Source organism: Hibiscus syriacus, unplaced genomic scaffold (assembly GCF_006381635.1).
Source record: "Hibiscus syriacus cultivar Baekdansim isolate YM2019G1 unplaced genomic scaffold, ASM638163v2 tig00110597_pilon, whole genome shotgun sequence".
Lineage (NCBI taxonomy): Eukaryota > Viridiplantae > Streptophyta > Magnoliopsida > Malvales > Malvaceae > Hibiscus > Hibiscus syriacus.
Genome location: NW_024062795.1, coordinates 5,547,289 through 5,570,501, shown reverse-complemented (window position 1 = coordinate 5,570,501; position 23,213 = coordinate 5,547,289). Strand labels below are relative to the sequence as shown.

Below are 23,213 nucleotides of genomic sequence, written 5' to 3'. Positions count from 1 at the left end.
ACATATATTAAAGATGATTAAATGTTGATAAACATTATTAGCATTACAATACATATAAGGGATAGCTCAAAGGTCGCACTTATGCAAGCAACCAAACCAAAATCCCCTCTATAATGTCTAGTAAAACATGAAATCCTACATTTTTTATCATCAGGACGAAAAAAGGGCCTGGTTTTTCTTAACTTATCCATAAATTAAAATTAAAACATGGTAAAGTAAAAGCAAGAAGAAGAAACTAATATATATTCTATGCTGATAGTGAAAGGAAACCGCCTCCGCACTGGCTTGAGCTCAGGCTCTACATCAGCGTCTGAGTCTAATTTTTTCTCCATTCAATTCCTTTATTTATCGCAAATGCTTCACTTCTTCCCTTCCATCCAGCACGGTTCCGTGTCGGACGACATTTCCCCCCCCCCCAAGTTCTGTTCTTTTATAAATTATTACAACCCCAAATTTAACATTTGGCCTTGACCTCCAATACTGAGGAAATATAGTTTGTTTGTAGGAAATATTTTGACATGTAATGATTGCACTTCCCTTCTGGAGTGATAGAACTACCATTACAAAGATATCGGACTATCACCTGCTGCAGAAAAATGAGAAATCTGGCTGATTGACATGAAGGTGTCTCAACCAATTGTCAGCAGCCTGAAAGAGGTTTTTTGCCAAGGCACAATCGGTTGTTCCATTAGGCATCCACAAGGATCCCTTGAACTTGTATGATGCAAGACCGAAGACAGGCAATGACATCTTTGGAACACCATCCATGTAATTGGGGCATGTCACAATCGGTGCCTGAGCACTTTCTCCACCTGAAATATGACAAGTTACATAAAAGGAACAGATGATAAATCTTTACCAATACAGACATATGCTACCAACACTCGTGCAAACACAAACTGTTACTGAACAAAAGCAAGTCTGTAAACATGAGGTTATGCAATCAAGTACGAGAAGCTGCTGTAAAAGACATTTTTACCCACCAAAACAACGGACTAAATGTAGGACTTTGGTAAAACAGAGCAAGATTTTCAGTAACTACTTTGAAGTCAAACATGGTAAAACTTTTGACGAAAAGTGATGTAAAGAAGAAAGAATGACTACTACAACACTTTCAAAGTATCTTATTATTATTCAAGCAATTAGATAATGGATCCATATGGAAGACTCTCGAGCACCATCTGACAAAGTAATTCACAAAGGTTGTTAGAAATGTAAAAGATTAACAATTACAAGTGACAGCCAGAAAAGATCAGTTAACACAAAATCCTAGCATCACTCCGAGTAAACACACATTGAAAATGATAAGATTTAAAATAAAATTCTATATTACCTCCTCTGGGTGTATGAAGATAATGGTAAGTCAGAAAGCAAGCATCTAGATCTTTTAATGTAGGTCCAGTAGGTATTCTGTAAATCGGATACCTAAGAGAGTTTCAGTATATATTATCAGTCAAGTAGTCAAACACAAGTTTGGAAACAAATGTCTAAGGAAAATAAATAATAATACCATGCAACGGAAAGCCAGCTGGAAGATAGTAAATCACAGCTTTTTAGTGTCTTCAATTCAGGGAACTGGAAGGCCAGATCTTCAATCTGTTACCGAATATTAAGTTTAGGAAGTGACCAAAAAATGCAAAGCTTGATCCACACATTAAATGACCACTTGCTGTAAAAAGGAGAGGAGAGAAGAGCATATTGCATATTAACCTTGTCAGCTAAAGGTTCTCGGCTATAAGGAGGGTTTCGTTCAAAATACTCAAAAATCAAACAACTTTGAGAATTGACATATTCCCCCTCATCACTAGATAAGTCTTCTTGAAGTATCTGCTGATCTCCCATGGACAATCTATCCATCCTACGAGATATCTCACTTGCCATGTGGAGATTTCTTGTTTCTCTCAAAGCATTTGATCCTCTTTCAGGTTCACAATCACTACTACCATCACTGCTCGAGTCCCTAAAGTCACTATCACTATCCTGACCTGGTTGCCTATCATAAAGAGAATCAATCATAATTACATATAACACAACATACTTTGTATTATATCGCTTAATGCAAATTCCTACAAAAGCTACAGAGTCAAAAACAAATGGAAGCAACATCAAAATCATTTGCTTAGACCAAATATATTTCTCAAGAAATAATAATGCGCGGAGGCAAAGGAAAGAATGTGGGGGTGGGGGTTAATAAAAAAATACAGCCAGAAAGTTTACCTTCTTAGTGAGAAAATGGAAACAAAGAAATCACTGTCTTGGTATTCCCACAAGAAATACTCCAGGTGATCACTTATAAAATTAACACAGAATAGATTCACTTCAAAATTATCATCATAAGACTCCGAAAGTTAGATTTAGCACAAGCACTTTTGCATGAAATATTAACTAGGACATAACACAAAGGATTTTGCGATAGGGAAGACAGGTAGGACTCAAGTCACCATAAGACTAAGTTAGATTTAGCTTAGCACAAGCACTTTTGCATTAAATAGGAACTAGAACAAAACACAAAGGATTTCGCGATAGGGAAGACAGGTAGGACTCAAGTCAAGAACCTAGCTTCTGATAACCCTAGAATACAGTTATATGGTCCTCTGTGTGGTACTAAAATGAGTTGAGCTGCATGTGAGTTTTAGTAGTTTTTTGGATTGATTTTAGAAATAAAAATAATTAAAGATTCTCATTCTGCATTTCATATATTTTTAGTTGCTTTAAGTAGTAATATAATGAGTAATTGATCCTGGTTCTTTTTTTTTTATGTGTTTTAGGTGTCCGATGGGTTTGAAGAGAGCAAAGCAAAGCGAAGTGGTCACGCGGAAGAGCCATTGTGTCTGCGTAGCAGCTGGGGAGTAGTTAGTTAATAAAAACTAAAGGTAGTTATTTCCTATTCTGAGAGCATAGAAGACTTACGAGTTCAAAGGGATATCAGTTAACCTTGGAGATCTAAGAAAGGAGATCAAGGAGGCTTCGATAGAGTTTCTTCTAAAGCTTTCTGATTTAGGTCCTAGATTCCAACTGTACCATAACGATGAATTTGATCTTTACTTTGTATATAATAGAGAACTAAACTTCTTGATCTAGAAATGCAATAACTCTTCATTAATTCTTGATTGTGTTTTATTATCTTTATAGAAATGCCTAATTTGTTTATGCAATTCTAACCTTAGTGCCTTCAATCGCTTGATCACCAATTGATTGATTTGATTTTATATTTACAACTTCAAAAGGTGATAGTAAAAGCAACCTTTGATTCTATAACCCTCGTTTAATTCAATTGCATGAGACGAAGAGAGTTGATTGGTAATTATGATAGGAATATACCTAATTTCCTTGAATAGCCTAACAAGAGCTTGATCCTAACGTTAATCCTTAATTCAATAGTCACGGGTGTGGGTCGTATGGGATTAACACATCTACAAAACTTCAAAAGATACTTGCAGACAAATTATTGCTCTAGATTAGCAAATTATGGTGTTATGATAGAGAGTGGCCATTGATCTTGATGAAGTGATAAAAGAGTTGTAATTCTATGTTCAATTCTCTATTGTGCTCATGAAATGCATTAGTACTTTTATAATTTGACAGTGTTGAACTTACTTCGTTAAAATTTTATTTTAGAATTTAAATGACGATTGGATACTTTGAATAGAGTTGACATTTGTGACATTCCTAGTACTTAGTGAGCAAAGCAAAATACTCCACTTGGGAATGATACTTCTATTTTATCACTTGAAACAAGACATGCTAATATTTAGATTAAGCAAGTTGACTCTAATTCAATTTTTTTTTCTATTGCTTTTTAGTTCCATTTTTTTCTCCTTTGTCGTTTCTTGCTTTGGCAGTCATGAGTTGTACGCTGAATAGTGATAATGCTGAGCTTATTCCTCATGATCTTGAGACAAAATGTACTTTGAGTAAACAAAGGTAAGACCAAGGGAATTCTCCACTCAACCAAATATAGCATAAACAAGGGTTCACAAGGATGGAATTCATCAAGCATTAGGAGCCCATCCATCCATCCAAGCGAGCAACATCAAAATTAGTGCTCTAGATTAGCAAATTATGTTGTGATCTAGAGAGATCATTCATTGATGACGATGAAGTGAGAAAGAAGAGTTGAAATTCTAGGTTCAAATATCTTATTGTGCTATTGAAATAGTCAATTTTGTTGCAACAAGATAGTGTTAAAATTTACTTCACTTTGTTTTCTAGTTTTCAGTTTAAACAGAATTGGACTCTTCAAATAAATTTGACCGACATTTCTAATACTAAGTAAGAACTAGGCAATACTCCTCAGTCCTCACGGGAACGATATTTTACTTTTACTTTATTATTTGCGCCAATAGGCGCACTTGTTACCGCTTTCACCTCTAAGCTAATGCTATAAAAGAAGTGAAAGAGATTCCCCTTTATCCTTACCAGATAAAATACTTGAACCAACAGAACAACTAAATCCATGTCATGCAGCATATAAAACTTGAGACATTGTGGCCATAAGAATCAAACTCAAACAGTTACAGATTGCTATTAATTACATTCAAAGGAGAGAATCATGCTTTAATAAATAGATTAGAAAGGAGATATTTCAATTAAATGCAAGCAGAACCCTCCACATAGGAATATAACAATCATTCAAGCATAAAGAACCACTCAGAAACTGTGGGACTAAATAAAAATTGACAGAATAAAACCATAAATTAAGTTAATAACATCACATAGCTAGCTAACAAAAGAGAACAAAAGTCAGAAAGTAAACAAACAATGTAGAACTAGCTACTAAGATCCTACAAGTTTAAAGTGAACGCCAAATAAATCAATGCAAGCAATATATTAATTACCTGGACTTGGCAGGCAATTTCATGGAATCCACATATATTTGAATACCGGATAAATAAGGTACATAATACTGAACAACAGAATCACAATCATTCAAAATCAGTGGGACTCCAGCACCATAAGCACTCCACTCTTTGAATGTCTCCCATAAATCGCCTAACATGAAATATGGCTGAAATTCTCCGTCACGTGTCCGCCACTCTCTAATCGTCCTCTGCCACATCCATTTTCAAATATCAATCTCATTTTTGAAAAAAATAAAAATAAGATACTCAATCTCCAAAAAAATATCGCAAATTGCACCATAAATAGATTTATGTACACAGTTACACAGTCTTCAAGTGATTTTGAGTTCCATTACTCAATAAACAGTCAAATTAAAACAACATATATCTTACTTCAAATTAGAACACACTCAAAATCTACAACGGAAACTAGCTTAAACCGAACAAACGAAAAAAATAATTAAAAATTAACAAAAGGATCTTATCATTTTGAGATTGAATAAACCTTAGAGAGATAAAGTGCGGGGACGGAAGGCATGACCGAGTCCAAAAACCGCTCCAAATTACTCAAAGGAGAGACGACCGGTTCTGAAACGGGAACCAAAACCGGTTTATTATGGTCAGTCGAAGCAACGACTTTCTCCGTCTCCCGGTCCACATTCGATTGGGTGACCGTAACATCGCTTTGAGCCCTCCGTAGTTGATCAGTTTGCTGGTTCTCAAACGACCTTCTCGCCTTGGCCGGGTTGTAAAACCGGTCTTCTCCACGGACTCTCCTGAACCCCAATCCTGTCCCAAACATAACTATATATTTTTTTCCCTTTGGATTTCTTTTTCTTTACTGAGAATTGGAAGTAAGCGATCCTATTTTCCTTTGCAGATCAAAGAAAAATGATAGGAGGGAAGGGAAATGGACAGATCTAATTGAGAAGGTAAAGGGTAAAATGGTCAATTCCACTGAATTAAAAAAAAATTAAGGATGTTTGAAAGTTCTCAATGAATATGGGAAGGAAAAGAGACGGTCTTTAAATAAAAAGGATGGGCCTGGGCAGAAGACGCAATAAGAATTATATTTTTGTTTGATATAATTGTGAATTCATCCCCCCATTTTATGAAAATTAGATAACTAGACTCTTTACTTTAATTTATCAAATATTTGTCATCATATTTTATGAAAACTTTAAAATTAGTTCATTTGAAAATTGAAATGATCATCTAGCTCAGTTGGTAGAGCACAATGTTCTTAACTTTGAGGTCGTGAGATCAAGTCTCATGGAGGGCATTTTTATAATTCGGAGGTCTCCTACGGAAGCTGCTCTCAACCTAATGTTGGGGGCAGCCTACTATCTTACATCTCCCTTATCTCATTACATATGGGAACAAGGGATATCCATTTTTAAAATTAGTTCATTTATTTAAAATTAGTTCATTTATTAGTTATACTGTTAAATATTGACGTTAAATCCCTAAAGAGAAAATCATTAGTTCAATAATTAATATATATAGAACTAGAAAAAAAATTAATAACACTAATAATTTATGTTTAGCATAAAATAACAGTTTAACGTCATGGTTTAATAGTATTACTGACAAATTATTTTTTAAAATTTTTCATAAAATATAAGGGCTGAAGTTTAACAACCTTCTTTTCATTAATTCTTTGTGCAAAATCGGAAATGCGGTTTTTGGTTGGTACGCGTAGGGATGGCAACTCAACCCGAATCCGACGGGTTCCGACCCGACTCGACCCGATCGGGTCAGATTTTTTTAAAAAAAAAAATCGGGTTCGGGTCGGGTCGGGTCGGGTTTTTTTAAATGCACTGTTCGGGTTGGGTTGGGTCGGGTTTAGGGTAAAAAACCCGACCCGACCCGACCCGAAAATATATATAATTTTATCTTATATATTTAGGGATAATTACAATAATATCCCTCCATATATATATTTTTTTAATTAAGTCACTGTTTTTATTGAATTAAATTTTTTTTTATTTCGGGTCAGGTCAGGTCGGGTTTCTAAGTCATATATTCGGGTCGGGTCGGGTCGGGTGAAACATTAATTTTGTCAGATCGGGTCGGGTCACGGGTGGAGAACCATATATATTTTTTTAATTAAGTCACTGTTTTTTGAATTAAATTTTTTTTTATTTCGGGTCAGGTCAGGTCGGGTTTTCTAAGTCATATGGGTCGGGTCGGGTCGGTGTGAAACATTAATTTTGTCAGATCGGGTCGGGTCACGGGTGGAGAACCCTTTCTTCTCAGGTCGAGTGGCCCAAAAACCCGACCCGACCCGACCCATTGCGATCCCTACTTATGATGGCTCCTCACGTAGATATAATTCACAAAAATAATTAGCGCTTAATAAATTAAAAAGCAATTTTGTAAGAGAATAAAGAGTAGGTAAGAAATCAAATTATTTTATTCTTTTTTCCATAAATATAGAATTTTTAGGAGATTGCTTAATATGATAAGAGAGAGATATTTATCAAAGAAACATGGTATAGGTTATTTTGTTTTATTTAATTTTTTGCACATGTCATTTTATTTATTTATTTATGCAATTAATCAAATAGTGTTGACCAAAAAATCTTAACCTGATCTTTAAACCCATGTGATGTGATGCATGGTAAATGCATCTTTTAAAATTATACCATGATTAAGAAAATTTAAAATAATATATTTACCATGTGTTGTATTTGTAATTATATAGTATTCCATATGGGGAAAAAATGAAAACGATTTTGCAAATGTTTTATATTTTTTACGGAAAAGTTTATAAATTTCTTTTTATATTTTCCTTATTATTTAAACGCAACTAAATCTAATAATGTTTTTAGTTAAAAATATTCACACTATACATTGAAATTTTTTATTTAGTGTAATAAATGGTTGAGTACTAACTCAATTAAAAAAATATTAAATACCACTTTTTCAAATGATAAAAGAATATTATTATAATGTATCCATATCTTTTTTTATATATATTTATATAATTTTTAGATAAAATAATTACGCAATTAAAGATTAAATTTGTTTTTAATAAAAAACTATATTTAGATATCCTTCTCAATTAAAGAAAATTGTATTTATGAAAAATAAAAGATACTTTAACTCCGCCTTAATAAATTTCTGGTTCTGCCCTTGAATATAAGGTAATATATATTTAAAAATTCTCAACCATTTGATATTGAACGCTCGTACACCCCCTACATACATAGTATTTAATATGATATCTTAAGGAATAACAATAATATTTCCACTATTGAAGTAGTTTAGTTCGTACTTATTGCGTCTGAATTTAAATATAATGGTTTCTATGAAACCTTTGTTAAAGGTTTCGCTCTTTACTTGTTGTAGAAACACTAACATGCGCAAGTATGAATGAAGAAGCAATACATTAGATTGTTTCACACATAACTCATATGCACAAGTTCGCTTCATTCGCCGTGTTGTCAAAGTTGTTGCTCATTGAATTGTCACTATTGCTGTATCTTTTTTCCGCTTATATTTAAGGAAGTAACCAATGACGGATTTAGGAATATGGTTTTGAGTGAGCACATATATATTAATAATAAAAAAATTTCGTATGAAATAGACATAAATAAAATTTTAGAGTGGTATCAGTAATAAAGTAAACAACTAATATAAAGAAATTCGAATTCTATGTCCACCATGAACAAGCCTTGCATCCGCCACGGGGTGTGAATGAATTTAACTTGAACGAATAAAATTATATTTGTGTTTGTTTGTTTATTTTTAAAGGTGTTCATATTCGATTTTTGTTCATTTAAATTTTCAATATTATGTTCGTATTTGTTTGTTTATTTTTTAAGGTGTTTGTGTTCATTCGTTTAACATTCTTAAATATATTTATTTGACATTCACAAATATAATCATTTAATATTCGCGAATATGTTTGTTTAATGTTCGACAACTAACATTATCTTCTGCCATCTTATTTGCAAGTCAAAGAAATGGTGAAACTATGTCATTAGTCTTTAATTTTCTTAAACTTCATAATTTGAACTCGAAAATTTACCTTATCTTCAATTTAGTCTATATCTTCATCAAAATTCACAGCTACCAGCAATAGAGGAAACGACGACCATGATGTTGAAGAAATATCGTTCAAGAAGCTATTACATGCATAACGAGTCACTAATGATCCATAAAGTATATCTTTCTATATATCCAATATTATAGTGGCATGTACATAGATGATCTATGCTCGTTAACCAGAGCATCTCAAGTTGGCATGTACAATGCATGAAATTCTAACATGATAATCTAATTGACATGAAAACTTGATTAACATATTGATATGATGAAATGAAACTTGCATGGATTGTTCGTAGGTTAATATGGTATTTTTTGTGGAATTTGAAAAGTTGATAATACAGTAAAAGCAATGGAATAGTAAATCATGTATAAGGTATCGATGCTATAATTTTTTTTAAGATTGTCCAAACATTGAAACTAAAAATAGTATCGATATATTTCCAAGATTTCAATATCAAAGTAAGAGTATCAATAAGCATACCAGTACTGGTACCCCTATTGAATTCCACTAATGTTTTAAATGCTTGAATAATTTTACCCAAATGTCATTTCAACTTTAAAATTGTTTGCAAAACAATCCTCGTTGATAAAATATTATTATTCGTGATTGAAATTGTGATTAAATTAGTTGTGACACTGTTTCGAAAATTGAATGTAGCGTATCCTATTCGATCGAATGTTCGATTGTTACAATGACTATGAGGATCTAACAAACACAATGAATGAGTGTTAAAGACTAAATTAATTATTATGTCAAATTTATAAACTGTCACGTTAATTTTTTTTACTAAGTTAACAACTAATGATAAAATAAAAATAAAACCGATAAATAAAATTATTATTTTATAATTTTTGATAATCAAATAACCATAAGAGAAACGTGCTAATAATCGGATCACTTTTTTATAGTTTACCCTTAATTAAACCTCGAATAATTAAAAAAATCCTTTCAAAAAAATGGTATTTCTTAATGGAATTGCATGACAATTGGTGCAAACTTTAACAACCTGTACAGGGCATCGGGCATGAACTTTCTGGCAAACAAGTGACAGATATTTGTGTTTTTCCCGTTGTACTGGCATTGGCTTCCGTTCCTCAATTTCTCCAAAAACTCAATAGTTACCCCCGTCCTCAAGAACCTGGTCGGATGAGGCCCTCCTTTGGACCAATCGACCCACGTCAAACTCCGGTTCGAGTTCTTCTCCCCAAACTTCATGGCCACAAATGTGGGAAGATAATGTTCGTCGGCATAGCAACCGTCCATGCAATGCTGTTGGAACACCGGGAAATACGTTTGGTCCGAAACAACTTCGATGGCAAGATCTCGGTCAATTTCGAACCATTGTGCTCCTTTTCTCCATTGGTCGATTGTGATCTGAGGGCTCATTTTTTGGCTGTATCGACCGCGGCCGACAGGGCCGGCTAAGTCGTAGGACTCGACGAAAGTGTGGGAAGAGTTGATGAGGTAAGAGTAGATGGTGGAGAAGTTGAAGAGCGGAACGCATGATTCCGAGAGAAGAACAAATCTTTGGTTCGATAAATCTAATAGTGCGTTCGCTAGAAGGCGACGCTCGGCTTCTATCATGTTCACTTTTCCCCATTCAACTTCCTGCTGGATATATAACCAAATTAAAAATTGATAAGAAAAATATAAACAATTTTTTTATTTAATCATTAACGTATTAATAGTTAAATAAAAAGTCACCAATTTAGTTAATTCGATCACTGATTCCATACTTGTAAATTGAAAAATACACATACAACATATTTACCATGATGCAACTTTGTGGTTTGTATGGTGGCAGCTTCCATAAATAGAGCCAAAATCTAGTACAAATTGTGAATTCTATGTCCCAAGAAATCAATGCCGGCCATAGTGCATTCAATAGAACATGTTAATTCAACTTTTTTTTACAATAGATTCATACACAACAAATAAACTCTGGTATTCATGTCCTAATTAAAGGGTAAATTATAAATTTCATGACCTTATTTTTTCCCACTCTTTTAATTTATTCATTAAAATTTTTATTTACTCTTATTTTTTCACTCAACTGTTAAATGCTTAACGACGTTATGACCGTATATTTTCCTTTAAAATTATGAAATGACCCAAAAAAATTCATTTTTTGTGTGAAAAAAATTCATTTTTTGTGTGAAAAAAATCATAGTTTCAAATTCCCTTTGATTTCTCGATGATGAAGCATCTTCTTCCAAATCCTAATAGTGGGAGGTGGAGAAGGACGAAACGAGTTATATGTTTTGATTCTACGTTGATCGACTAGTTGGTATTATAGATTACAATATTCTAAGGTTTTATGAGTTTTGGGTTTAGGATTGAGCTTTAAAATGACTTGGGTAAAATCTAAACTAGTGATAGGAAACAATTAGACAAGTTTGTAGATAACTTGAGTAGTCAAAAAAGATGTCGAAAAATGATAATTGTAGTATCGACGTGACACAAGATGAAACTATAAAACCTTTATCATCTGAGGAAGATAAAATCAAAAAAGAAAGGAAGGAAAAATGATGTGGATGACACATGAACTTCATGTCTAGAAAAAGTAGTCCGTATCAGCACATGTGGCTGCCATGTCACTTTTTTATTTACAATTCAACACCCGAGTGATTAAAATAGGAAAAAATAAAAAGTTTAATGAGCAAATTGAAAACTTTTAAATTTTAATGATCAAATTAGGAGTGAGAAAATTTAAAATTTACCCTGATTAATAAAAACATTTTTGACAAATTTTAAATCTAATCATAATCTTACCTAAAGAGGAAGGGAATAGAGACTTTAGGGGCATGAAGAAGAGCACTCCCAGTGATTTTAAAACTCATGGCCAACCAGCCAAATGTCTTGCTCAACAAAATTAATATACGAAGGATAAACAAGATCAAAATCCCAAAGTTTGGTTTGCTATTATTATTTACTAACTTTTATGTAATTAATTAACATAAAGATTTAAGATAATTCAGATGAAAATATGGTAATCGTATACTCAATCGGAACATAATTGTAACATTTTTTAGTGCATTCATTTGATCATGTATGTAAGATATTGTAGAAAAGAATCGACAAATTGTGAACATAAAATAGAAGTGGTTTGAAAAGCTGACCTTGCTGGGAATTCTTCTGCCGTAGAACACCGAGCCATCGGGCTCCGATGTGTTGAAAGATGGATCGGAGTGCACATAGATTGAGTACAGCCCTTGGTTCCCTTTGAAGAACACCTCCCACAATGGAGCCAATAAAACAGGCCCTTTCGTCAAGAACAAAAATGCAACTTTAGGGACTCGGTTGAACGGGTACTCAGCAATTCGGGGACTCATAGAAGCCCTCCATAGAAGCTCTTTGTCATCCATGTCATGCATCAAACTCGGCGGCTCGAGAAATTCCGTCAGTCCAACACGACCGATACGATCACTAGAATTGACTGGTCGCTGAGGCGGCGGACCGAGAGGCGATTGCGTGATGTGTAGATCGAAAGAAAAGTTTTTTAGATGGAAACTGAGTATGACTCCGAAAGATAACCCGCAAACAAAGAGGACGACACAGGAGAGAACACCGAAGAAGTGAAATTGTACGTTAAAGAGCTTCGGACATGACGCTAATGGATTGTCGCGTTTACCCTTCATGTTTTGTTTACCATGGAACTCGGTTCGAAACTCAGTTATTTTGTTTGAGGACGAGAGATGCCAAAAAGAAACACATAGGATGAATCAAAATTTTGACAGAACAATGTCATTGGGAAACTATTGTATTGATCGAAAAACCATAATAAAGAAAACCAAAACACATTCGGTACTTCTTAGACAAGGGATAATGAAATAACTCGCATAAAAGGGAGGGAGATGAGTTGAGCAATTAGTGAGTCGACTCAGTTGGCTTGATTCATTGTATTCATTGAATGGGAAGCTGTTTAAAGGCAATTTGCTGGATTTTCAAGGACGCTCATTTCCATATTTGATTCAGAGGCTGCCAATTTAACTCCATGTTTCCTCAAATTAATTGAATCAACATTAAAGGACATTTTTTGACGGTTAAATTTACTAAAATTCAACGTAGGTTTATTTTTAAAATGCATATATGGTAAGTGAATCATATTATTAGGGCATTCTTAAAAAATAAATTTATTTATAAGATGACAGTTATTTATTTACCATTTATAATTGAATATAATTGGTAAATTTTAAGTATGCAATAATAGAATTAATGAAACAGCTTCCACGCCTTAGAGCATGCTTTTAATCATTTGATAGTTTGATTTGAATACAATTATTTATAAATATGCATATTACTATATGTTTTAAGTAATTATTGTGATGAATTATCGAACAGTCTCAGTGGTTGAAGAGAATGTTGTTTTTCTTTAAGGTATTGGGTTCGAACAGTTGTATCTGCAGGATGTGTGTGTTGTTAATGGTTTTTAAAAAAATTATGAACATTTATTATCTTGTAATCATTCTAAACTATTAAAAAATAATTATTATAATTAGTGAATTTTGTAAAATTGATGTAATTGGAATATTTGGTTATTTATTCTAATTTTTAGTCATGGCAATCTTTAAACTTTTATTTATATATTCATTTTTCTTGTTTTAATTAGTGAGATGTGTTTAATAATTATAAGAGAATGTAATTATTACTACAATGATTAATTTCTTATAATTATTCTATAATGTACAAACATGAAGCATGTCCTTAAATCGACTTGTAAATTATATATAAATGTTTGAGGACCGAGCTACTCGGTCTGCATGAAAGCCCATTCGATATATTTGTGTGAACTATAAGTATTCTGTTTATTTATTTTAATACTTTAGTGATTAATTCCATCAAATTATTTAATTATTTTGTATTTTAAAGTTTTAAAATTATTTTATAATAGTTCAGAGTGATTAAAAAATATAATTCTCTTTTAGCATTAAAATCACTTAATAAATTCTTAAACTCAGAATCTTAATCAAAATAGTGTTTTTCTCTAGGATTCGGTAGAAGATTGATGGGCCGGTGGATTTCAAAACATGTTTTCTCTCTGGGTTGGTAGAAGCCTAATGGACCCAATCATGAGTTATTCATTAAATAATTTCATTGACGGAAGAGAATTTTGTTTTTCCTTGAAATTTTGATTTAAGTAGTTACGTTTGCAGGATGTATGCACATTATCAATTAATAAAGAAAGTTCTAAAAAATATCATTTTGTAATCATCCTAGACTATTCATATAATTTTTACTTTAAATCATGTTTAGTTAGTATAAATGATTATATTGTTTTCATTAATTCAGTATATATACATATATAGTATTATTTTATAATTTCACTAGTTAAAGATAAATTTATTTTTAAGATAATAATTTTTTAATAATACAATAATTATTCAATTTATTTTCTCGATTAATATTAAAATATTTGTTTAACAATAATAATATTTCAACAAATAGTAATAATAAAAATAAATGGCTAATTTTAATCCTAAACAAAGTTGTCTTAACCTGGGTTTGAATCAAAACCCACTTGTATTTTATAACGAGACAGAGTCCCCTTGCTCTATGCTGAATTCTTCCATAAGTGAAGGTTTTTCTCTTTAAAATAAAAACACATCGAACTTAGGGGCTGTTTGTTTACTGTTGAATGCTGAACCGTTCAGCATTCAGCGTGTTTGATTCTCACCTCTGAATGAAGACTATGCTGAATGAAACAGCAAAACACTACTGAATTATTCAGCATTAAAGTACATTCTGAATCATTAAGCACCCGATATTTTACCATAATACCTATTTTTTCACATGTTGTCTTATTAAACAATCATATCTTATAATATAATAAATCATTATGAAGGTAAAAATGAAATTATCCATAATTCAGATTGAACATTCAGAACCATTATCAAACAGCATGTCACATTCAGAGCCAGTTCATACAAAGCCTTTGAATCATTCAAGCGATTGAATCATTCAACGCTTAATCATTTTATTTTATCAAACGGCCCCTTAGATTAAGCAAATTCCGTTGATAATAGGTTCATATGTGTAATGTACAATGCTATAATAAAATATGACATAAAATCAATGACTATTTATATTACATCTGTAATAGGTATTCAATTATCATGAAATTAAAGTGTAGATATCATAAATTATATTTATATTTAGATGAGAGACAAAATTATAAATACTTAAAAAATTGACTTAATATTCGATCTATATAAAGAAGTAGTGATCCCAAACAATAGGTTAACTTTTATTACTTTTACCAAGTCTTAAAATTTTCAATCCACCTTCGCATGTGATGATCAACTCTCTTTTATATTTATGTTGCATATCAAATATTTGGTCTATTTATCAAACTGTAAAATGATCGAATGATTCAAGTTTTATTAATTATAATTTCATCTATTAACTATCAGATCCATATATAACTCTGTTGATGTACTCCTACGATAATGGATCCCTATAATACGAAACAATAATGTTAAGAGGCATACCTTGAAGGAGCTTTATAATGTTGGAGCCCTACAGTGACGAGCTAGGATATATACATGTAAAGCCATGAAAGAGCTGCCATTCTAGAATCCAAAGAAATATAATTTCATTTCATCAAAAGAGAAAAAAACAAATGAAAACTCCAAACATAAAATGTTTTTGTCATAAACGAGCATGTGCACATGTCCCCACTCCAACTAACATAAGAACCAGAATCTATCCCTGATTAATAGTCCAAGTATCTCTCACTTAATCAGCAACACAATTGCACATTTGTTTCGTCTCATTGGTTGACCCAAAGTCCCCCTTCCCTCATCTCTCCCAATAATCCTTTCACGGGAGACCTTCCATTGTGCTACTTACTACTCACAACTATATATTGTTTAAGTTTAAATTGCAAATTGACTGCTTTTCTAATGCTTTAGATAATATATGATTATGTGGTTTGCTAATTGAATTGTAGTTGTTATAAGATAACCATAAATATAGTGATTGTATGATAAAGGAGATACTGAATATTTAAGTAAAATTTTCTTAACAGAAAAAATTACAGGCAAAAGCGAAGAATTAATATTAATGTTAAAAAATAAGAATACAAGAGGATTTGCATAATTGATTTTATTTTTAATCTTAACCCCTAATATATATATATATATATATAATTACTTGACTATAAATAAATATGTTTAATAGAAATCTATTCAAATTAATTTTTTTTTTTTACTTTTAATCAACAACTAAAGTTAGAAGCATGATTCAATTCGAATAATTTTTTTAATAAAACTCTAATAAAAAAACAGAGCCAGTAAAATTAAGATTATAAAACTTTTTCGAATAATATTTATCTATATAAATGAATATTTAAAATGATAGTCGAATTATATAAGGAGGGATGGGAAGAGAGATAAGGTCACTTCATCATATAACTCAAAGCTAACTCCACCCAACTTCACCCACCTATTTATGTTTCAAAAGTCAAGTAGGCAGTGTCACTTGGAATCCATGGAGCGGTTTTATTTTTCTATAAAATATATCATAGGCTTTTAAATTATGTTCGAATAATTATTTTGGTCGCTGATTTTTTTAAAAAATATTATTAAATTTATTGAGTCAATATAAAATAATTATTTCGATGTTATAATAAGTATAAAAATTTTATAAATTTAATAATAATGTTGACCAAATTCGATAAAATTTAATTTTTAATTAGAATTAGTTCAATAAAATTTGATGATTATTTTATAATAGTTTAATAAATCAAATAATTATTTTATAATTTTTTAAAGTTAATCTACGAAAAAGTCATTTGAACATTATTCAATAACCTATTTTATATCTTATCTTAAACTTTTTAAAATTTAAAGTTCTTTAAACATATCCATAAAAAGGGGTTTCACCTTGAAAACTAAGTCATTCTTTTAGGGATATCTCTCCTTTTTTTGGATCATTCCAAAAGTAATTGTGGCAAAAAGAAACAAAAGAAGATTGAGAAAGTTAGTGGAGTTGATATAAAATGATGATAGAGGATCATGCCTCAAATAATCTTTTGTTTTCACTACTAGGGTTATATTATTTCAGGTCCATCGAGTAGTCTCGATTATTAAAGAAAATATTATTATTTTTAGAATTTTTGGATCTGAACTCCATTTATAAAGTGTGTATATATTATAAATGATCAAGAAAAATTATAATAATATACTATATTATTATCACTCGTCTAATAAAAAGAATTATATTATTTCAATTGGTTAATTTCCATTGATTAGCACAAAGTAAGGTGGGGCACATTTGTTGATTCGGGCAATCTTAGATATAGGGATCCTTTCAATCAACAACAAAGAAAAACAATAAAAGCATGATTGATTGAGGCTCCTTGCAAGTTTTGTCTTTTTTTAATATGAAGATGGTGGAAGCCATTACAACAATGACACCACACCCTAGTTAAGATGACAGTTGTTTATTAATCAATGGGGATTGTGAATGTTTGATTGGACAATTGTTTCAACATCCCCCTTTTACTTAAAAGTTCTCCCCTAATCTCAAGGTGGGAACTAGAGAGCTAGGTTGTGTTGTCGTTCATGTGGTCCCCCAACATGCACCAATTGAATATCGATGCAACCTCACATGTTTTATTATCCTTCATTAGTGGAGAAAACCTTGTGTCTTTGCCTCTTGTATTCAACCATAAGGGATGGATAGAGAAGCGTTAGACGACCTTAAGATTGATTCTCAAACAAATAGAAAAAAATATAACTCATCAAACTCATTTTTAAGATCAAGTTTTCACAATCTTAAAACAAGACACTCGTGACTCACTAAAAATATTATTTGTAATTAAGAAATTGTCTAGAGAATGCAATTTAATTTTAGTAATATTTTTTTATTTTGTTTTAAATTTATTAATCTCATATTCAACATATAATTTGTATGTACAGTCTCCTCTACATTTTATGTATCAAATTCATCTCTCCACTATATGTATACCTAAACTACTTCACGTTAGAGTTTGGTACGGGTCCTATCCAATTAAACATGTTGGGAAAACAGGAAGATTTCAGACTATTTAATTTGCACTTATAGTTCTAGTTTCATCCCATAAAATCATGAACAACTGCGAGTGCAATTCAATGAAAGCTATACCGTCACTCTCTCAACACCCTTATTAAATGAAGACAATTCAAGAATCCCAAGTGAAGCCAAGGAACCAGCACACAACTTTACTTGGGTAACACTGGTCCCCAACAACCCTATGTGAACTCTTTAACCTTTATGACTATGACCACTCACATTTATTACGAGTGAGACTCAGGGATGGATCGAGAAGGTTGACGTACGATCGACTTTTTGAAAATTTTAAATTTTCATATAATTTAATTTAATTTTTAATTTTTAATTTTTTTTTTATTTTTTATCGATAATCTATCTTCACCCCTAAATTTTATAAGTTCATTTTCTAACATAAAATTATCTGTCCCTGACGAGACCAAATCTATTGCACCCATATACAGGCGGGTGATAGCGGCAGTGAGAAGGAAAGACCCACATGAGGGGGGAGAAAAAAAAAGTTAAATCATTGGATCCTCATAATAAAGCAAGAAGATGGGAAAGGTGGTTAGGTTTAACGAGGGCTAGGGTTTTTGTTTCTTTATTTCGAAACTGATGGAGATCCAATCCAAGACCTAAATCTATGTGCATGATAACTTCAGGGTTTCCTATAAAATAAGACACATGTCCCACATGAAAGGGTCATCACAGCCATCCCATCTCTTACCTGCTGCTTATTGGAATCTACAAGAAAATTGTCGTTTGAAAGGGGAAGAAAGAATCTATTAGACTTTACTTAAAAAGGAAGTCAAGCCTTCTTATATGTATGTATGTATGTATATATAATGTATTTGAATGGAATATTAGGGTTCATATATAAAATATTGAATAGAAACACAGATGAGAAATGGGAGACAAAGGTAGGTCATCATATTTGGAGTTTCACGCACGTATTAATCATTGATTCTCATTTGAAAAGGTGGAAGGAGGAGATTAGAATTTAGAATGAAAACCCTAAACTCTCCCTCTTTCCCTCTGTCATAGTTAGTAAGATTCGGGGAGATCTTGGGCAAACCAGGAGAAAATATTATATAGGAGTATATGTATAATTTTAACGTCAATCACGCAAACATCCTAAGCAATTATTCATCTTCAACACGTAAAGGCAGGGACCCCTTATATGTAAAAACCTCAACATTCATGCATTTTCATGCCGGTATCTACAAATCTCTACACGCTATTTACACTCTAAATTATATATATACAATGTAAACGAGGCAGATGCTTCCTGCCCATGTAAAATTATTTTATGTTCGATAGATTTTAATTAAATAGTACTTTGGTTAAGGTAAAATTAAGTATTTAAGTTAATAAATATAGTAATTTATTAGATATTTAATCAAGTAGGGGACAAATTAAAGAATAATAATCCAATACCAACAACCGGTTAATCTAACAGGATGAGGCACTAGATCCTTTAAGCAAGGCAGGAGTCCGAATCTTGGCGATTGAAAATGGAGCAAACTGGGTTGAGAGGATCGCCCTCGCCTCTGCAGTACCTGATCCGAATTAGTCGACCAATAGATTGGAAACCAGTGGTTATACAAAAAAAATGATAATTCAATGTTCTTAAATTTTTTATCTAATAACAATTTAAGTCATTATAAATTTAATTATTATACAAATTAGACATTATTTTCTAAATTGTACTGTTAAATATCTAGTAAATTATTGTATTCTTCTTAAAAAAAATTAATATTTCGACCTTCTTTATATCTAATCCTCGTTCCGCCATGAGGATATTTATGAAATCGTATATATATATACCACCGTCATTGAAAGAAAAAAAAAGAAAATCAATTATATTTGAAGAGTATCCTACTTAATCAATCTTAATTACTACTTTATTTTCACTTTTTTCTTTAGAATCTTAATTTAGTTATATTTTTTATTATAATTGTATGAGTTGATAAGACTCGAAAATGTTTAAATGTTCAAATTAGATTAATTTTATGTATTTTATAATTTCTTTTTTTAACAAATAAATGTTTATGGTTTGACTTTGAGGAAAGAGATGAGGCTAAAGTGGGAGTGGGTGCGGCTGTCGGCTCCTGAGATTGAGCCCAAGTCAAGTGAAGTGGAATGCGGAGTTTTTTTTTTAAGAATAAATTACAAATTTCATCACTAAATTTTATTATATCTTCTATTTTGCGCACTTAATTTTATACATTTTTAATTTTTTAGTGAATTTTATATATTGGATTTTTTATCACTTCTCCGTTAAATAGTTAATGCGTTAAAACGATGCCGTTCTGAAAAACAAAACTTTCACCAAAATGGTATCGTTTTACATCTATTAACAATTCATTTATATCGTCGTTAGTAAGAAAATAACTGAGTGATTAAAAAACTCAATATATTAAGTTCAGTGAGGAAATTGAAAAGATTTAAAGTACAATGAATGAAATAAGAGTGAGTAAAATTTAGTTACCAAATTTACAATTCATTCTTTATTTAAATAAAGATTTTTTTTAATCAGAGAGAAGCATCGAGCATCATTGTGTGTTATTGGTGTTTATATTTATTTTAATTTTAATTTTATTATTCATGAATTTCGTATGACATATTTTAATTATTATTATTTTTTATATTTTATAATAATTAGTTTTAATTATATTTTTCATCTTTTTAGTATGCATCCTAGCAATTTGTTGTTTAAAAACTGAATGCTCAAAACGATGACATTAACCCAACCAAAACCAATGTTTACAAACATCTTTGTTAGCTTCTCAGCGACAGCGTCCATTGCAACTTAAGAAGCCCTTGAAGTGGTTTATGTCACATCAGTTTCTTGTCTGTTTCCCAACAACATTGCGTCATATTTCCAACAAAAACAAATTTAAAAGCAAAACAAATAATAATTTGAGATATACCGGTTTTGTCAAATGCTTTCATTTCCTTGTGCTCCAACTCGATCATTTCAGTCTTTATACAAAACATTAGCAAGTGCAATGACAAAGTCAATACCATTTAATTATGTTTCAATAAATTTTGGTTACGATTAGGGATCACAAGTCGGATTAGATTTTGTATTCATTTAAATCTGATTTGAAAATCAAATATTTTCATTCGTATTCGATTTAATACGGGTTTAAGAGAATTTTATGCGATCCGAAATTTGATTTTTATTTTTTATTAGATAAAATAAAGATCTAATTAAAAAAAATCATAATGAGAGAGATTATTACAATTATTCATAAAATATATAATGAATAATTATAATATTATTTCGAATCAATTTTTTTATCCTAAGTTCAAACTCAATTAGGATTGTAAATGAGTCAAGTCAAGATTAAGTATTGCTAAGCTGGACTCGATTAGAAAACTCGCAATCTTAAAATTATCAAGTTTGAGTCGTACTTGAAATCAAAATTGAAGCTTGACTCGAGCTCGCAAAACCTTGAAGTCAAGTTATATTTTAAAAAATATAAATATTATCATTATTAATAATTTAATTTAAAAATAAAAAATAATATATTATTTTTCGAGTAAGATTTCAAGTATCTTATTTTAACTCGTTAAGAACTCAAGTAGAGTTCAAACTCGAGTCATACTCATTTAATTCAAGTGTTAACAGATGAATAGGTATAACGGGAGACAAAATGCAATCCCCTTGGGTCCCCAAGTGTTATTGGCTTGGAGCTATGTTCCCCCTTGATATCCTCGTTGGGATATCTGAACTCTCTCTCTCTCTCTCTCTCTCTCTGAGTCCACTGTGCACATTTTACAAACCACTTTCTTTATTTTCATCTTGTCTCTATGTATATATACACCCCACACAAGCATCTCTTCTCATACACTACATCACCTTATACTTTCTTCTTTTTATCTTTTTACTTTCTGCATCTCACTCTCTTGCTTTATAACATGGCGGAGCTAGAGTACCGGGATAATACAAGAACCACCACGCCCGCCGCTACACGTTTAAAGCTCTTCGGCTTCAACGTCTCGGAGGACGATGATGGTTCGGAATCCAGCATCTCTAGTATCAACACGGTCAAAGTTCCACCGTCAGGGACGTCCCCGGAAGAGCCTAGTGGTTTTCCTGCTCCTTCAGGTGAACGTAAATACGAGTGCCAGTATTGTTGCCGTGAGTTCGCTAACTCTCAGGCCCTTGGGGGTCACCAAAATGCTCATAAAAAGGAAAGGCAACAGCTGAAGCGTGCTCAGATGCAAGCCACTCGAAGCGCGGCGGCAACCGTTTCGTTCGCTAGGAATCCCATGATTTCTGCTTTCGCTCCTCCGGCGCATCTGTTAGCGTCGGCCACACCGCTTGTGGTGCCGACTGCAACGGGGCCATCGTGGGTTTACTTACCACGTGGAGGGCCACCGCCTTTCAACTACTCACATGGTTGTTTGATTCCAACTGGCGGTGGTGGTGACGCTGGTGGAAGGGGGCAAGCCGGTGTACCTTATGGCGGTGGTGGTTGTTCGGGGCTGAACGTTTGCCCACAAATGATGCAAGGTAGGGCCAACCATGGTCGGACCTTTGATGGACCCTCGTTGAGTAGGTTTACCAAAGGAGATGGTTTTGATGATTCATTGAGCTTGGATTTGCATCTTAGTCTTGCTCCTTCTAGGCCTTGACTCTTTTGTGTTGTTTTTCCAAAAATTATATTTATTTATTTTCATCAACTAATTTGCAAATAGCCCTTCTTCTAAACATAAAATAGTTAAAATTCATTTAATCCACAACAATCCCAATTTTGCATTTAAGACATAAATTTTAAAGATAAAAATTATAATAAATCAATCAATAATATTTTTTTATGATTAAAATGTTATATTTGTTTAGAATTTATTTTAGTTTATAGACAATATTCATACACACCGGTGTGAGCATTCGATCACTTCAAGTCAAAAAAATTTCAGTTATTCAATTTAACGAGTCTTATTTTATAATTAAATTTGATTTGAACTTTTTTGAGTCGAGTAGAGTTTTTATTTAAATTTAATTGTTAATATTTATAATATTATTATATTTTTTTATTCTAATTTAAATGATTTTTATAACTATATGTATATATTTCTTCATATCTTTTCATGTGTGATATACATATATTATACAGAGTCGAGGGACTTGCCTTAAATTTAAAAATCAATCAACTAATTATTAAAAATTTTGAGTTATTCAAGTTGTATTTTATAACTCGACTTGAACTTGAAAATTTTTCGAGTCGAGTCGAAAAAATCAAATTTTCGAATCGAGTTGAGTTTTGCTCACC

General features: G+C 31.8%; 3 protein-coding genes across 3 annotated transcripts; 1 reads left to right on the top strand and 2 right to left on the bottom strand.

The window, feature by feature from the left end:
- Positions 1 to 10: 10 nt before the first annotated feature.
- Positions 11 to 5,816, bottom strand: LOC120134059. Its single transcript, XM_039150538.1, has 6 exons — positions 5,347 to 5,816; positions 4,839 to 5,050; positions 1,711 to 1,993; positions 1,511 to 1,596; positions 1,334 to 1,425; positions 11 to 812 (listed from the first exon to the last, which is right to left on the bottom strand). Exons 1-6 carry the CDS (start codon positions 5,641 to 5,643, stop codon positions 580 to 582), a joined length of 1,203 nt encoding a protein of 400 aa, XP_039006469.1. The 5' UTR covers positions 5,644 to 5,816; the 3' UTR covers positions 11 to 579.
- A 4,048-nt stretch (positions 5,817 to 9,864) lies between these two features.
- On the bottom strand, positions 9,865 to 12,536 carry LOC120134270 (glycosyltransferase BC10-like). The gene is made up of 2 exons (XM_039150728.1): positions 12,018 to 12,536; positions 9,865 to 10,506 (listed from the first exon to the last, which is right to left on the bottom strand). Exons 1-2 carry the CDS (start codon positions 12,534 to 12,536, stop codon positions 9,865 to 9,867), a joined length of 1,161 nt encoding a protein of 386 aa, XP_039006659.1.
- Positions 12,537 to 21,800: 9,264 nt separating this feature from the next.
- On the top strand, positions 21,801 to 22,575 carry LOC120134191 (zinc finger protein GIS3-like). Its single transcript, XM_039150671.1, has one exon. The coding sequence runs from the start codon at positions 21,856 to 21,858 to the stop codon at positions 22,573 to 22,575; it is 720 nt and encodes a 239-aa protein (XP_039006602.1). The 5' UTR covers positions 21,801 to 21,855.
- The last annotated feature ends 638 nt before the right edge of the window (positions 22,576 to 23,213 follow it).